At 43.6% G+C, this 17,977-nt stretch overlaps 1 protein-coding gene across 1 annotated transcript in view; it reads left to right on the top strand.

The window, feature by feature from the left end:
* TMED8 (transmembrane p24 trafficking protein family member 8) overlaps window positions 1-7,992 on the top strand; it is an 8,817-nt gene extending 825 nt beyond the window's left edge. The window contains exons 2-6 of the mRNA XM_029964135.1: window positions 505-694; window positions 3,273-3,402; window positions 4,337-4,478; window positions 4,747-5,046; window positions 6,070-7,992. Of these exons, the coding sequence (XP_029819995.1) occupies window positions 505-694; window positions 3,273-3,402; window positions 4,337-4,478; window positions 4,747-5,046; window positions 6,070-6,287 (980 nt within the window). The 3' untranslated portion in view covers window positions 6,288-7,992. The remainder of the gene's footprint in view (window positions 1-504; window positions 695-3,272; window positions 3,403-4,336; window positions 4,479-4,746; window positions 5,047-6,069) is intronic.
* Window positions 7,993-17,977: the final 9,985 nt, after the last annotated feature.

The following is a 17,977-nucleotide window of genomic DNA, read 5'->3' as shown; positions in this document are numbered from 1 at the left end:
CTCTTGGGAAGGGCCAGTGGCTCCAAGGGGCATCATCGGCGACCTGCGACAGCTGGAACTTGTCCGTGCCCGGTTCGCTGCCTTAATGCAGTCGGGCAGAAGGGCTGTGGAGCGTGTACCGCAGTCGCGTGGGGACAGAGCTTTCCCTCAGTTCAGGAGACTCGGGGGAGATCAGGAGCCATCTTTATAGACAGTCCTTTTAGCAGGGGCTTGGGAATTTCCATCTTGTCAGTGCCCTGTGGGAACCACTGCATGTTTGCTTTTTCGAGGGCTTTGTCAGCTCATTTTTACGTGATGAAATTTGGCCTTGTTATGTCCCTCTAAAGCTGGGATTGGTGGTTCCTGAGTGAATCCTGCTTCTGAGAATGGGTCTGTACCAAAAACATGCATAGGTTTTTGTTCTCCCTTTCCTACGGTTGAGGCAATTAAAAATCTTTGTTCTGCAAGGTGCTAGATACAGCTCATAACACGAAAAACTGGTTAGCACAGCTCTTTGTTCCACAGCTGTGACCTTGTCAACATTTGAGTGCTGGCTGCAGTTTTTCCTCCTGTCAGTGTATTATAAACATGAAACATTTATTTCACCTTCTCTTCTTATATTCTCTTTGTTGTTAGAAAATGAAGACTCAGCCCAAAAGACAGAGCCTGCAGATCAGCTAGTTGATTCTTTGGAGTCCAGTACTTCGCAGAGCGGGTAGGAAAATTCTTGTGTGTTGTGGCCCACTTGCATGACAGTCTGTTTCACCCCTGTGACCTCTTCTGTGTGCCAGTTTGTTCTGCGCAGGTGAAAGGAAGGGACTGGAGATTGAATTGTCTGCTTTGGGACAGTAAATACCAGAATGAGTATGGGAGGGCCTGTTCTTACAGGCTTTAAGGTTATTTTAAAGCTTATGAGGTGTAGTTCATGGCTCAGCTATTCAAATCACAGAGTCATTCAGTGTGAAAGGAACCCTGCAAGGTTTTGTAGTCTGTTGTAAGAGCTAATAAACTTTCAGTGGAAAATTTTCAGTGTTCCATCTGAAGGATATTTTAGTAATTGAGCATTCCCACTGTCTGTAATTCTGATGGAGGCTGTGCAAGAAGACACCTTTTACCGTTTTCTTGACAATATTTTGGCTTTTTTCTTCATCCTTTGTTTTCTCTGTCATGCCATTAATGCTGCCTATCAACCCTGTTGTCAGATGTTTGGCTTGTTGGTATCTGTCGGGCATATGGTGTTTGTGGCCAAGTAATTTCATTGGTTACAAGCACACATGCAATGGAGTTTCATTTGCCATTATACATTCGATGCACAGGATATGGTTTCAAAAATGTGTGAATTAAATACAGTGGCTAAACCACAGCTTCATTGAGAAAGGCGGAAAAAAATCCAGGAAAGAAAAACTGCAACAAACTACCCTACTTACTAAGGGAGCAGTTTGATGCCATCTTGGCTTGATGCTGATGACCTGTGTATCAGCCTTCTTGACTCTAAATGAGTTCTTCCATCTCCCTATAATATCCTCTGTTTTTCTTTTAAGAGATCAATACAGACCATGAGCAAAGTGGCCAGAGTAGATGATGGATACCTGTGGAAGTTACCTAACAAAATTGTCTTAAGTTAGATTTCCTTTGAAAGGGATGGAAATGATCCAGAAGGGTTGTGTGAGGAGGAATCAGCTGAACTCTATCTTTGTAAGTCTGCCTGTAAAGCCTGTGTAGCCCTTCCTAATCTTTCAATGAGACTCTTAGGTATCTGTGTTGTCCAGAGGAAAAAATTCCAAAGCTGTTAGCTCCTATGTTGAGGGAGATGTGTGCATCTATGGTAGCAAGTGACCAAACACCCCTTCTAGGTGAGTCCACGCAACTACTAAACTAAGGGGCAAATAGGCTGGAAAATGATGGCGTAGAAGTCTTAAGAATTCTTCTTATAAAAAATTATTCTCTCCAAGTGTTCCTTCTTTTCTTATCTTGTTCATCTGCTGCCATTTTCTGATCCTGAAATTCAGCTCGTTTGAATTGTACTTACTGACCTTCTGGTCTATTGTGCCAGTTCTAGGAGAGGAAATCACACTGTTGAGAGAATTTAAGTAAAAAATGGCTATGTTTCTGTACTTCATGGGAGTAAAGATTTGGAAACAAGAGCCACATTTGCCCTGTTCAAGTATTCTCTGTGAATTCAGGAAGGAATATATCCGAACTGTGGTTTTGTTTTGGTTTGTTTTTTTTTAACTATTCCACACTTTACTGATAGTTTGCTTTCTTGCTAATGACAATATTTCTCGTTTCTGAAAGGAGACATTTGAGGAAATCCATATATTTTCCATTACTGCTATGTTCTCAAGTTTCTGATCCTTTAGACTAAAGCAGTTGACACTGGTTTTATAGCGCTGTGAGAAGGCTTTGCTTTTCAAAAGGGCAGCTGTTTCTATTCGTATTTAATACTAGGTTGCTTCTCATGGAAGTTTCACGTATATGAGAGCGTTACAGAGGACAGACACTCTGCTGGCATCCATCTGTGTTCATTTGGGATGATAAGTCTTTCCTATTGAAAAAATGCAGCATTTTTTCAATATAATTTAGAACAAAGTCCTCAACCAAGAATAAATGCAAAAGATGTTTCCTTTCTTGCCCATTCTTTTCCTGCTACATACCTTTCTTTCTGTTTTAACATGTCCTATTGTTACAGTGCAGTACTCGGACCTCTTTGCTATTACTGTACTGCCATTGTATGTCTTACAGCTTGCTTATCTGTGGGAAGTGTATTTGAATATGGCAGAGACACCTGGGTGCTCCCTGTATCTGTTGGGCTTGCTTTTGGAAAGGCATAATCGGCTACTTAAATAGATGGCATTCTCAGGATGGCTGTCAAAACTGTTTTGAGTTCTTTCATTGAGCAGATGACCTCTGATGGAGTATGCAGATGTCATGCAGTAGCTGACACAAAAGAAGTTGTCCCTTCTTGGGCAGAAAAGTTGGCGCTGATGTCTACCCTTAGTACAGTGTTGGTGAGCTAGCATTCTGTGGGGTGAGTGCAGTGAATTTCTGCGGTTTAAAGGACAGTAAATAAGGAGTATTCCACTGAAGTTGCTCTCTCTGGCTCACATGGAAGATAGTCACGCAGAGATGGCAGGACTGGGGTGTTAAGGGTTCTTTGTGCAGTTGGCAGGTGGTGACCACAGAGGCTTGTTCTCTTCAGTTCATTTGAATTAGAGGTCCAGAGCGGAGTGATTCCTCTGCTGACAGTGCCCTGGGTGCAAGTGGTGAATTGTAGTGCTCTCTTTCTCTGAAAGGTCACAGATTGGGTCACACCTGAGTGCAGGCACGACAGAGGATTCGAAGGAAGAAGCTCACACTTTGGAGGACCAGGAAGTGGCTGAACTAGAAGAGAAGCTGCCTGACAAAATCCATTCCCTCAAAAAGGTAGGTGGATGTTTCTTATGTCTGAAAGCAAGGACAGAGGCGCAGTGAGAGGTTTTCCCACCGTACTTTGGTGCTTAAGGCTATGGGACTGAGGCTTTAAGGGTTATGTTAAGATAAAAGCAGTATTGACATAGATTCAGTTACATTTTTTTTCTATACGTTAGTGGGAAGTAAATGTTATAAACCTGATTTGCAAAATCCATCTCGTGTGTTTGGCTGCTCCTTGCTTCCTTACAGTTTTTTACTCTATAAGGCTGCTAGGTAATTCTCACCTTCTGCCTCTTGTCTGGTGCTTCTGGGAATTCCCTTCTTGCAGATTTATGGAAGAGGAAACTGAAAGTCTTTTGTTTTTTCTTAGGAGCAGCCAGTTTGTTTGCATTACAGATAAAGTCAGGAAACCTTGTGCAAATGACACCCAGCTCAGGACCTGTGAGTTTGCATATATGAGGAGAGAGGCCTAGTAAACTAGATGGACTTTTAACTCAGATGCAGTGATGACAGTTTCATTGTGGCTGTAGTCTAGATGCACACAGAGCTGAAAGGCTCTCCCTAGAGAGATTGTGTCTTAAGAATTCTTTCCAAGAGTAGTCAGCAAAATCTATAAGGCTGTTGCTTTGTTGAGGGGTGACAATTAACTCTGAAGCAGATGCAAAGATGTGCCTGCCCAAAGATTCCCATGGAGGTCAAGGGGTGTGTAATTTGCAGAGACTAATGCAGTATTTGACTTCAAAGTTCATGACTTTGGTGCTGTGGGGGAAACAATGCCTAGAGATGTCTTGGAGCCAGCCAGTTCTTTTACACTAACAGAAGCTTCTGCATGTCTGACTTGGTTTCATAAAGATGCCTGAATTACTAATGAGTTGTTTCAAATCCAACCAGAGACTTTTTAACTAGGATGGTCTTTGTGACAATGTTTCTTATGTGTTTTTTGCAGGAAGCTGGTGTTTGGGTAACCAACTATCATGTACCTCAGGGAGTAGGGGATATAGTCATGATTCAGTCAGATCACACTGGTGCTGTGGATATCCTCTCGGCTGAGCTGGAGACTGCAGACCTCCTTGGGGAGCAGAGGAAAGGTGAGTCCTGAAGGCAAAACATTTGTTTGGGTAATTTTTTAAGTGGCTACCCTGGCTAGAGAAGAGCAGAGACTGTCCTGGAAACACTTCTAATTCCTGCTGGAAATTTGGGCTCCTGACTAGCAAGTGGAAAAACTTCACATCCAGGGCTTCTGGGAGCAGACCCCAGAATGCAAAGGCCTTATCAGAAATAGCTTCACTGTTTTCAGATAACAGTTTGTCAGTAGTGAAAAGACAGATGAGCCTGTGATCTTTTCCCTTGTTTCAGCTCAGCCTCCCCCTCTTGCTGCACCCACCATGTGGACCACTGAGAAGATGAAGGAATTCAAAGCCAAGATGGGAAAGGAGAAGAATGGCCGGATGGTGGTGAAGCGAGGCGAAGTGGTGACAGTCCGTGTGCCAACCCACCCTGATGGGAAATGCATTTGCTGGGAGTTTGCTACAGATGACTATGACATTGGGTTTGGAGTCTATTTTGACTGGACCACGGTTACTAACACAGCTATTACTGTTCAGGTCAGTGAATCCAGCGATGAAGAGGATGAAGAGGAGGATGAGGAAATTGAAGGTTAGTGCAGATCTTATAAAGGTTAATTTGTGGTGCTTATTGCTATGCTGCTGAGAGTGTCTGTCAGATGCTATAATTTCTATCTACTTTGTTTACTCAACCCATTTGCTATCTCTGCAGCCTTTTGGGTTCTTGGTTAGACTGTGATAAGAAAGCATTTAGCCCTTCCTGTTTCAGCATATATCAATGGGTGTTCTTCCCAAAAGCATTCTTAAAATTGAGCACATTGAAAAATAAAATCAAAATTCACTCAGTCAGCTTCTTGCTGATAAAAAGATTAAAGTCTCAAATTTTACCCTGACTGTTTTTCTTAGACTCTCAGACTGAGAAATTTTTGGTGGAGTGGAGGCAAAAAGATTTTATTTCTGGGTTGGTTTCTTTTGGTTGGTTGTTTGTTGGTTTTTTGTCGTTTTCTTTTTTTTCCCTTGATACATCAGTAGCTCGTTCTGACTGCATTTGAAAGCATTGCTACCCATGTCTTTGTACTTGTTTAACACACGGCAATGTTGCCTGTTTTGCGGCTTCAGTGTATGTGTGACCATTGTAGCTGTGGGGTTGGTGTCTGAATTTTGCAGGCCATCCAAAGAGGGGTAGGTTCCTGTATGAGGAATCCTCTTGGAGAAGTGAATTGAGGACATTAACCCAATGAGGTTGTAGATAAGAGCTTACCCTTTCTTCTGCTTCAGGGCTGTATCACTGGATTGCTGTTATGTGTATAAAAGCAGTGAGGTGTCTAAAACGGAAGTTCAGGGAGAGGAGACCAGGCTGGCAGGCAAGTGAATACTCTCCCATCAGTATTCCCAAAAGAACTGCTTCTTAGTATGTCCTTTGTTATGATAAGGAAGACTGGACTTTGTGGGAATTATTTGCAGAAAGGTCAGAGGAGACGCTGTAGGTAATGCTGTCATAGCCTTCCATATGGCTGCATGTCTGTGCTGCATTCCAGCCTTGTTGGTCTTTTTCTGGACAGCCTCGTGGCTTAACAGGTTGTGGCCTACTTTATTGTCTCCTCTCTCCATTCAGGACTCTCCCCTGCTGGTGATGTGGAAAGGGGCTCCAAAAGCTATCTGCGGAACCGCTATGGAGAGATCATGCCTGTGTATCGGAGGAACAGCCATCGGGAGGTGCAGGCAGGCAGCCATGAGTACCCAGGCGAGGGCATCTACCTGCTGAAATTTGATAACTCGTACTCTCTCCTCCGCAATAAGACTCTGTTCTTTCATGTGTATTACATGAGCTGAAGAAAAGGGAAGGGGCAGGGATGGCAGGCAGGTAATGGTGAGTGTAGCAGGCTGCCACCCAGCCCTGGTACCGCCTGATGGGCACTGCTATGCGTCAGAACCAAGGCACAATTCTTATGGCTCTTCTTCAGCCATGAACTGGTTTCTCCCCACACCCTTCTTCCCCGCTGTCCCAGGGGAGAAAGGTAGTTGTGACTGCCTGGTTGTTCCCAGGCATCTGCTCTTTCTCGAAGTCTTTGGGAGGTCTGCTCTGTGCAGGCATCGGGCTGGGCCCTTACATCACAGCTGGTAATTGCCCAGGAGCCAGGTTCAGATGGCCATGGTTCTGATCTTTTGTGCTGGTACAAAATGAAGTGAAAATAATCTGTTACTATTTTGTGAATAACTTTTCCAACTCTCCTGCTGCATCTGCATCACTAGAGGGCAGCTGTCAGTTGCAATGAGCCAAAAGCACAGCTGGCTTGTCACCCAGCCAGGGTAACCTACCACCACTACAGTCACCAGCAGTCAGTGCTTCCTTCACTCACGCAAGTGAGGGTGCAGCTGGCCAGCAGCTCCAGTGGCTTGGCAGTGCTACAAAAGGTGGGCCCCAAATGGCAGTCACAACTTCTGTTTGAACAGGGTGCACACCTAGTAGTCCGTAAGAGGATTTACTACAGATTAAGAATTGGATGTTGTATTTGTTAATTGTAGGGATATGTAGGTGATTAAAACTTCAGTGACTACCAAAAGTTTTTTTCTCTAATCCAAATGTGAAGCAGAATAAATACAAAGTGGTTGGAATACAACGAATAAATATACAGGAAATGTTTCTTAGTAGCAGCATGTTGGTTCACTGGTATTACAACCATATGTAGCAAGGTTCCCCAGAGAAATGTAGCTTGTCAGCTGCTATTGCTATTGCAAAGGTATTGTTAGGAAGTTCCTTGGCATGTTTTGGTGACTCGTGATGGTACTAGTGATGACTTTCTGCTCAAGTAGTGGCAGAATTGAACAAGGAAGAAGTTAAATCCATCAGTGATGAATTTTAAAATATGTTTATCAGTAACTGTTTTTTATTTTAATACTTTTAACATGAAATCATTCTCTTTTCTAAGAATACTGCTGTATTTACATTTTGATACCTCTGAAGAGACACAAAATGGCTGTTTGTGTGGTGATCCTAGTAGAGTTCTGAGTTTTATTTTTAAATTGTCCAGGTAAAGCACCTTTACTTGGTCCATTCCTTCTATTGAGAGGGAATGATGGACAAAATTATTTTGGGGTAATTAATGCCAAAGATTTTGCTCTCGTAGGAGGGCTGCATATTTCCTATGAAGGGTATATTGTAATGCTGTGCAATTTGCTCCATATTCAAGCTTGGCCTTTTAACTGTCTCTGCTTACTTATTCACTGCCCCAGAGCACTTATTAGGTCAAAATGGTAAGAGAAACAATCAGACTACAGTAGAGCAGCCCAAGCTGAGAGGAGAAGGAGTAGTAATGCAAAGAACCACTGTGGTCCAAGCAGCGCTTTCTCAGTGAGCAGGCATGGAGCAGAGTTGATCAGGGTAAGGAGAAGAGTTATTGCTGCTTTGGGCCCCGAGATGAGCAGAAAACAGCCACCTCTCTCAAAAGAGAGAGCGTGTGCTCCTGGGTGGGGGGGAACTGCAAAGCTGCCTTACTTAAGCATGGCAAGCACAGGACAATCTTGCAAGGAGACAGAACAGTAGGGCTTGGTATTTGTCAGAGCAAAATGCTCTTTCATTCAGCAGCTTGGAGAGGGCTATTCCTTCCTTTAGCCTCTCTTGGATGAAATGAAGGACCATCCTGTGGCCTTTGTACAGCACTTGAATCATGCTTGAGCAACTTAGGTAAGGTTGTTGGTTGTTTTTTTTTTTCCATCTTTTGTCTATCAAGTTCGAAGATGTTACAGATGGAGTGATGCTCTTCACTTGTAACAGAAAAGTAGCAGTATGTTTGTTGATATAAACCAGTGATTTAACACCATTTGATCGTTTGTGTTTTGTGTGTATAGACTGGGAATGAGAGGCTGGAGAGCAGCACTGCAGAAAGGGACCTGTGTGTTCTGGTTGATAACAAGTTGAATATGGGTTAGCAGTGCCCTGGCAGCCAGGAGGGCCAACCGTGTCCTGGGGGGCATCAGGCAAAGCATCGCCAGCCGGTCGAGGTAGGGGATTGTCCTGCTCTGCTCTGCACTGGGGCAGCCTCACCTTGAGTATTGTGTGCAGTTTTGGGCACTGCAATATAAGAAAGACATTAAACTCTTAAAGAGTGTCCAGAGGAGGGCGGTGGAGATGGTGAAGGGTCTTGAGGGGAAGCCGTATGAGGAGCAGCTGTTCAGCCTGGAGCAGACCTCATTGTGGTCTTCAGTCTCCTCATGAGGGGAAGCAGGGGGGCAGGTACCCATCTCTTTACTCTCATGACCGGTTACAGGACTAGAGGAAATGGCATGAAGCTGAGTTAGGGGAGGTTTAGGTTGGATATCGGGAAAAGGTTTTTCACCTGAAGGGTTGTTGAGTACTGGAACAGATTCCCCAGGGAAGTCACAGCACCAAGCCTGTCTGAGTTCAAGAAGTGTTTGGACAACGCTCTCAGGCACATGGTGTGATTCTTGGTGTGTCCTGCATAGGCCCAGGAATTGCACTTGATGATCCTGATGGGTCCCTTCCAACTCACCATATTCTATGATTCTATGAACCTTTTATACTGAGTCACTGGAAAATACCATAAAAACTGTTTATGATCACATAGAGAACACTATGGGCCAATGCCAGGAGAAACACTGCACATAAAATACAGCAGTTGGTCATGTCCCAGAGCAACAAGGTCAGCCACATACATGTGTGCTCAATATTGCCAGAGTATGTACAGCCTGTTCTGCAGGCTCTGGGAAGACTTGGTGGTGTTGAAACTCAGTGGTGAAACTGTGTAGGACTGTTAGAGGAAATAAAAAATGATAGTTACGTTTTCTTAGAGAATTCATTGGGTTGTTCCTTACAATATTTTCTACTTTTTTTATTTGGAAAAAATACTGACGTTCATCATTCAATACCTGTCATGGAACTCTTTTTGTAAAGTGGGTACAACTGTAAGTCAATCTGTGAACCCCAAATTCTCACAAGTTTATGGAATTTTACTTAGTTCCACCACTTAAAACGACTGTCTCAGGTAGAATCTTCCAGTAGAGGAGCAGATTAATAATTTTCTTCAAATTGATGATATAGGAAGTAAAAAATATCAACAGCATGAGAACAGCAAGTTTATTTAGTAAGGCCTTTAAAAACAGAAGCCAGTCTCTGAAAATACGGTCACAGTGTTGGAATTAACTGTGCCAAATTGTCAGGAGATGGGACTATACTTCTTTTCCAGCTTCAGTGAGTCTTAGGAGAAAGAGGGAAAAGGGCTTGGACCCTCAAATCTTACAAATTATGGTCTCTCTCCATCAGATACACACTGTAACATTAGCTGATGAAGCAGAAAAAGCTGAGGAAGTACCATAATTCACATTCAGACAGAAATTTCAAAAATTCTGAAAAACCCCAGGTTCTTTAGGCCTTTAGATGGCCTAAATTTAAATAACATGTTTTAAGAAGTGAGATTTTTTTTCATGAGCTGTTTTATAAAAGGAATAAACACTTTATTAAAAGTTTATTGAAATGGTAATTGCTAATAAAATCTGAATTACCAAAACCTCTAGAAGCACTATAAATACAGGAACACTTTCATTGTATTTTTGCACAACTATTCCTACCAATATAGTTAGCTAAGAAATGCAGAGGTGTCAGCCAAGTGATGTGAATATAGGGTCCATCCACGTGGGATCCACCTGCACTGGGATCCATCCACACGGAAGGATGGGGTAAGACTGTTTTCAAGAGCATGTAGTGACAGGACAAGGAGGAGTGGGTTCAAAATGAAAGAGATTAAGCTTAGATTAGATATTGGGAAAAAATTTTTTACTGTGAGCAGGTTGCCCAGGGAAGCTGTGGATGCCCCATCCCTAGAGGTGTTCATGGCCAGGTTGGATCGGGCTCTGAGCAATCTTGTCTAGTTGAAAGTGTCTCTGCCCATGGCAGGGCGGTTGGAACTAGATGATCTTCAAGGTTCCCTCCCAACCCAAACTTCTATGATTCTATAAGTAAATGTGACAATACTTTAGCAAGATTTGATGGCAAGGTATACTTAATTGTATACTGCATAGAGGACAGGGTCAGACAAAACTGTCAAGGAGACCTTCTGCTGAGTCATGAGGTTCAGAAAGGACCCCCTTGCTTTTTAAACTCCTTTCTTGAGGTTGTAGCTGGATCCAGACTTAGTCCCTGACTTGACCAGCCATCTACATCTAAAGGATTTTATTTGCACAGTCAATCCTGTATCTCAGCTAAGATCTAAAAGTTTAGAATGCTATTAAGCACTATTACAGCAAGGAATCTCTCATCGTCGAGTAGTTAACCCTAAGAGGCATCCCTACTCAGGTGGAGATCCTGGTGCACAGCCTACTGCCTTGTAGGAGAGTGTTACAGCCCTGGGCTGTTCACTATTTATAGAGTAAGATGTTTGACTTATAGTCATATTTGTATACAAGCTGTGTTTTGGGTTGGCTCATGCTCAACTGGCCCTTAGCTGTTGAGCAAGACTCACAGCCCTGAACTGTTGTTCTTATCTGTCTTCTCAGAATCCACCTTAAGCCAGATACAACCATCACGACCACCACTGGTGGCTATTGCTCAAGCAGACAAAGTGGGAGGGGAGAGCACACTGTTACACTAGGCACTAAACAGAAGAAGATGAAAAGACCCTTAAATCTGACCACACTGTCAGCACTGCCCTACTCAATGATTGCCTTTGGTCCTTTGCTGTGAGATCTGCAGAACCCTGTGTGCACTTGCTGGTTAATGTATGATGCACTATCTGGCAGCTACTCCACTTTCTAATTAGGATTTATTTATGATGAAGGGAACTGTGACCTATATGTACATTAGATATTCCATAATTACTGATCCTCAGCCACACAGTTTGTTGCAGGCTAATGGGTTATCTCCATTGAAAACTTTTCTCTTTGTGTTGAGGCCTCCGTGTTGCCAATTCACAGCTACTTCCCCCTCCTGTCTTTCTGTTGCTCATATTAAGGTTGGAAATATATTTTGTCTTGTTGTAAAAAATTAATAAGGCCTCCTTACAACCAATTTTGTTCACTCACTGACACATAAGTAGTATGTGCCAGTTTTCAAGCCATTAGTTAATGTTTTTTGTTAAGTTGCACTGTAGATGGGAAACCTATTGCTCAATTGTTGCTTTCTAAAGTGTAGACCAACCCTTAGTAAGGCTTTGGTCACTTTTTTGGAACTGTGCCCGTCTACCTGGTCTCATTGACTTAAGCCCAAAAGCAGCATTGAATTGGAATGTTGTTTCAATAACTATGTGCCCTGTCTGCAATGCAATGTGTCCACAGTCACACTGGCCTGCTGCAGTAGAACTGAAAGCATTCAGTATGTGTTGTTTCACTACTTAAGTTTACCAGACGTACCTGGTATCTCTTACAAACACAAGATAGTTTTAGGAATATTTCATCTGCAGGAAACAGAAGCTGCACAGTTGTCCAGGATAATTCTTCTTTTTGTTTATTTTCTTTAATCTCCACATTACAGAAGTATATTGTTTCTCAGGTATTCAGATAGCATTCATTATCCAAGTGACAACTCCTCTTTGGAAGGTACGCAGTCTTTATTAATTCTCTGATAAATCCAATAGCTTGGCTGTGGAGATAGTGATTAACAGCAGCCATTCCCATTCAAAATCAACCCCAAAGTTGTTTCAAAGTAATCTTATTTCTCATGTGTCATTTTTTCAGTTTGGTGTATTTCCCAGATTTGTATTCAATCTTGCTAGCTGGCTTAGGCAGTTATGGAAACCCTTCTTATTTTAAATAGAGACTTTTGGAACTAGACCTTGGGTCTAGAAAGAATAATAAATTAAAAATGCAGTTGCACTTCAGAGAAGGAAATTAATCCTCAGGAAACAAAAATTTCTTTGTTTTTGTGGAAGGAAGATTTCAGATAGGTTTTTAAAATGTGTTTCTTCTCCCTGTAATTGTGTGTAGAAATTCAGAAAGCTAAATCAAGGAAGAAGCTTCTTTTGCATTTTGGCCTTGCTTTTGTGAAAGCATAAAATTGTTTTCCATTTTGTTTTGAATATAATTTAGATCTAAATAAAATTTACATATCTAGCCAGAGATATAAGACAGTCCTGTAGTAAAGGACTTGTATAAAAATTAGCTTGCATAATTGTTTAGTTATAATAATGGTAACACTGTCTTGGGGTTTTTTATGACAGAAAAGATAATAAGCTCTCTATTGTTTTCTCTGTTTTTTTGCTTTAGGTGTAATGTAGCAACAGGAGTTTAAAATATATGTGCTTTACTGAGGATAGAGACTTAAATTGCTTAAATCAGGGACCACTAGTACTGATTACATTTACTCAGACTCTTTGGAAGCCTATAATACATGTTCTCCTGACATAGGCTTGTAGGAAATTAATGCTTGGGACCCATTTAATACCTGAACGGGTAAGATGAAAATGCGTAAGAGAAAGAGCTTAGTTGCCTGACTTCAGGTGCTCAGAAAGTCGAATTACTATGCATTGAGTCTAGAAGGCAGCCACATTCCTTTCTTTGTGGCTCTGCCCTGTGTGCTTGTCTCCTTGTAACCACGTATGGATGTAACCTCCATCTATGGCCCGCAGTGGGTCAGTTATCACCGTGCTGGTCCTGGTGAGTAGGGTTTGAGATGAACCTTGTAACATGTCTAGTTGCTGAAAGACTTACTTGTTCTTGCGGGGAATTAGGGTAGAAAATTAATCCCTAAATGAGTTCACTTTTATCCCCACTGCTTATACCCTTCCTTCTTATCTCACTACCCCTACTAAAGCCACTCTACAGAGGATTTATCACAAGGTGCCTTAGGAACAAGGAGCACGTCTGAAATCAGATTCATAGGTGTCATTAATCCAAGGGACTTCTCATTTCTCTGCCCATTTGAGTAGCAGAGGGACACTTCCTAAGATCAGGCAAGGAGAACCCCTGTGGGCTGATCCTGGAGATCTAAGCTGTTCATAGACTGCCTTGTTGCTGTAAGATGAGTATACAATGGTATTTGTGTTTCCTGGCGCCATATGTTCTTTGCCTTTTAAAATTATATGCTACTGTCAGATATCTAGGAACACCAGAGGACTACTCCTTTTGATATGCTGATGCTAAATCCAAGGACCAGAGGAACACTAGACAGACATAGAAGAATGTTCCTTGTGGCCATTCATCATTTTCTCTAAAAGAAAATTATGTCAGAATCTAGTGTTGTGAGTGGTGTGTGCTTATACATATTGAGGCTGGATAAAAGACCAAAGCAACAAAGTTGGTTTTTTTTTTTGGTTTGTTGTTTGTTTGTTTTTTTTTTTCCTTCTACAAGTGTGAAAGAAAAGACTGTTTCTCTCTTTTTCATATCTGGGAAAATATTTGGTATGACAATGTCATGTAGATGACGTAGACAAATGAGAACTTCCTAACTGGCAGAATGAAAAACTGGGAGCTGATTGTGTTAAATACATTGGCTAATTAGACTATGAAAGAAGCCAAGAGTTTAGCAGGAGTCAAAGTGCTACGTCATTTATTTAAATAAATTGATTTGCAGTAAATACCAACTAAATAAAGTTTCAGAAGGTACATAAAACTGCAGAGTTCAAATGTATATTGCAAGGAAGAGAATTTTCTGTGGGAATATTTCACATTTGCCTGGAAAGTGTCTCTGGCTACTTCTTCTGAACCAATGGTGCTGTTGCAGCTGAAGATATAACATCAGTCCAGGTGGATGGTGGATCTAACTCCCCTTGGCTTTTCTACATTCTATTCTGGATTTTACATGTTGATTTCTCAGAAGCATCAGACAAGAAATATACCCTTTACTGGCCAGGGAGAGAGGAAGAATTCTGTAATCCATCAGTGAGGGTTATCTGTTTTAAGCCCATCTGGACTGGTGAGTCAAGTCCCTTGGGCAAGACATAGAATGCCAGCCACAAAGGCAAAAGACCAGAGCTAAGGAGGCGTTGCCAAGTACTGACCTTGAAGTTTAGGAGCTACGTTTGGAAATTATAAATAGCTTGCAACCTCCAGGATGCCTTGGTGACTGCCCTCCTCAGAGGGAAGCAGGCTGCCCTCCAGTCACAGCTCCAAGCCTCTAGCATAGTCCTTCACTGGGGAGCATCTTGTAGCTGGTCATACCTTTTTCAGACCTCCGTTCTTGTGAACTGTGATGGCTGTCTGTCAGTCTTTATCTATGTGATGCGAATATTTTTGATGTCCTGTGATTTCAAAATTGAGTGCTAACCAGTTGGTTTTCATGGGCTCCCAAGGTGTGAGTTTTAAATAGAGAAGATATTTTAACACAGTGTGGCACTGGACCTCTTGCCAAAGGGCATATATGAAGACTATATTTATAGTGTGCTTTCCTTCTACACTTGGTTTGTATTGTTTATATTTGATGTGTTGTGGTCAATTTGTAATAATATATTGAAACTTATTCCCTTTAAATAAACTTTTCACTATGCAACCAAGAACTTTGTCTTCTGTTTAAAGCAAGTGAATATCTTGATTTGAGAAACTGAACTACAGACTTTCCAATAAAACAGAATACAATTAAACTTGGTTTTATGAGCAAAGAAGAGGCAAATACTCAAAATGTACTTTGCAGTGTACTGGACATTTTGGTTGCAAATAGATAGGAAAATGGTCTGTTGTCAGCTGGTGATGATGGCTCCAGCCAGGAATTTTTTCGTCCTGTTAAAATGACTTGCTGGGATATTTTTCATGTAGATCTTCAATTTCTCTTCAATGCTTGCGATTGTACTGAATGCTTGAAGAATTGTAGAGGAAAAGCAAGTAGCCAAGCCCATATAATGGGCACAGGTAGAGTTTGAATATTTTACCCTCTAGTGCTTCATACTGGTACTTGTCATCTCCGTTTGCAGAGATCCCCTATAGGTAGCTCTTCTGTTACTTCAGCTTTCAATCTGAAGAGCTAAAAACATCTATTCAGTTACCAGATCCACATTGAGTTGTCTAGACGAAAGTGTTTGCCCTTCATAGCTCCTCACAGCTGCTTTGCTCATCAACTTTATCATACTACAAAGATTATATTTACATATACTGAAGGAAGCATTTGCTGGTCAAAATGAGGAATGATTCCTGCAGCCAGAGTAATCCTTTCTCACCTGTGTCATTATGAAGTTTGGCAGGACAAGCGCTGCAGGGGTTCAGTTGTCTCAGTTCTAGTCCAGTGTTTCCTTGGAGCACTTTTATAAAATAATTGATGGGCAGGAGCAATCATAAAGTGAGTTGATCAAAGGGATAGATGATTCCGCGAAGTTAAAGATGTTTCATTGTGTTTTAAGAACACCAAAGAGAAACACCGCTACAGCTACCTGATCACCATGCACTCACTATGCATCCGTATCCTTGTGCTTGGCTCAGGCATGTGGACAACAGGAAAAGTAAGGAAAACAGTGAGGACACAGAGAAGTGATACATTAGTTCTTTTTGGTCCACACTCCGTAATTTTTGTGGTTGGGCTGCAGCAGAAACGCTCTGATAATGAGCTGCTCAGCAAAGGCATTGCAGCAGGCTTTGTTGGCCTCGCCAGGGAAGCAACTCTTCCCTGATTCAGCTGCACTGGGAGAATATTGTTCTTTGGCTGCTGAAGTCTTGTCATCGCCTTTAGTGGTGTTTGCTTATCAACAGCAGTTTTCAGCTTAGGAGAGCCATTGTTAGACAGGTGGTATCGGATACACAATGGAGTCTCTGTAGTAATACATACATACACATGTAATTATTGTTTAAGGAGTATCTACCACCATCCTGCCTTGCATTGATAGGAACCCTGACTGCCAAGTAAAAGAAGCAAGGTTCACACCTGCTCCTTTTTGTACAGATACCATCATTTAGGAATCAGCAAGCAAATTAACCCTCTCTGGAAATGGACATATGGCTTGGGCTCTAGAAATGGTGAAGGTCTGGAGCACAAGCCCTATGAGGAACAGCTAAGGGAGCTGTGGTTGTTCAACATGAAGAAGAGGTGGCTCAGGGGAGACATTATTGTTCTCTACAACTACCTGAAAGGAGCCTGTAGCCAGGTGGGGGTCAGCCTCTTCTCCCAGGCAACTAGTGACAGGAAGAGAGGACATAATGTTAAGCTGCACCAGGGGAGGTTCAGATTGGACATTAGGAGGAATTTCTTCACAGACAGGGTGACTAGATATTGCAATGGGTTGCCCAGGGAGGTGGTGGAGTCACTGTCCCTGGAAGTGTTTTAAGGAAAGACTGGACCTGGTGCTTAGTGCCATGGTCTAGTTGACAGGGTGGTGTTCGGTCATAGGATGGACACGATGATCTCAGAGGTCTTTTCCAACATAATTGATTCTGTAATGGGTATAATTTGATACAAAGGCAAGGGGTTGGCCCGGCTTCGGAGGGCCCTCCTCCCCCGACCGCCTCCTTGCTTGCCAGGGCTGCCACCGGCACCGCCGTGAGCAGGGATGGCCTTGGCCTTGCTCCCGCCCGGGTTCGAGCGTTCCCACCACCGGCCGAGAAGCGCGGGCCAGGGCGGGCCTGTCGAGCCCCTGTGCAGCTGTGGGGCCGGGGCGGGATGGCCGGGGCCGCCCCCCGTGCCCTGCGGCGCCTTAATAGCGCCCCGGCGACCCCTGCGTTGCCCGCTGCGATGCTGCCCGCCCACCGGCCGAGGCCGCCCGGGGCCCGCGGGCCGTGCCCGCGGGGGCGGGCCTCGCCTTCTACGTGCTGTGGGCTCTGCGGGAGCCGCCGCGGCGGGCTCGGCGGTACGGCCCGGCCGGCCGGCCCGGCCCGGCCCCGGGTGGTCTGCGCGGCAGCGGTGGGCCAACGCGGCCCGGTCCCTGCCAGGGTTGGGCTCCCCCGAGGCCGGGGGCACCCGCACGCCTGGCCTTGGCCCTGGTCCTGGTCTCTGGAACTGCCTCTGCCCGCACGGCTGCACTGCCCCAGCTCGTGGCGGCACTCCCTGCCCAGTCTACCCGTTATTTTCATCATCACACCCTTGCATAGTTTCATCTTCAAATGACACAAGCCCTCTCCTTTCACCATTTCCGGGCATGTGTGATTTTAGGCCTGTAAATGTTTTTTTTTTTTTAACATTCATTTTGCTCCTTGATGATTTACATAGTGTTTTTCTTCCCTCGCAGCCAGTCCAGCAAGACGGGTTTCCAGGCTTGGCTGCCCCTGCCTTTGCCAAAGCAGCTGGTGGTGTTCAGCCTGGGAGACTGGAGCTGTTACTCTCCAGACACGAGCATCACAGTGGAAGTGCTGGTGTCCCGAGGCGTCGCACCACAGCGCATTGGCACGCTGGAGCCCACGCGCAGGTTATGGCAGGAGCTGCTAGGATGTCAGGAAGGGCATGCTGGAAAAGCTTTCTGATCTCTGGTGCTGCCTGCTTCTACTGGTGTAGTCCCAAAGCTGCTCAGGCCTGCTGGTCCTCCACCATAGTATTTCTCTCTAGTGATGCTTTCAGCTTCCTTTTGGCTGCTTTCAGGGCTGGATCTTTTTCGGCTTTGGGCTCTTACTGTCTAGGGTAGGAGCAGGAATTTTGCCCTGGTCAGTGTCAGTTGTGGGCTGAA

Source organism: Manacus vitellinus, unplaced genomic scaffold, assembly GCF_001715985.3.
Source record: "Manacus vitellinus isolate BGI_N305 unplaced genomic scaffold, ASM171598v3 scaffold_6_pilon, whole genome shotgun sequence".
Lineage (NCBI taxonomy): Eukaryota > Metazoa > Chordata > Aves > Passeriformes > Pipridae > Manacus > Manacus vitellinus.
Note: the sequence above shows the minus strand (reverse complement) of the source record. Positions and strands in the feature narration are given on the sequence as shown.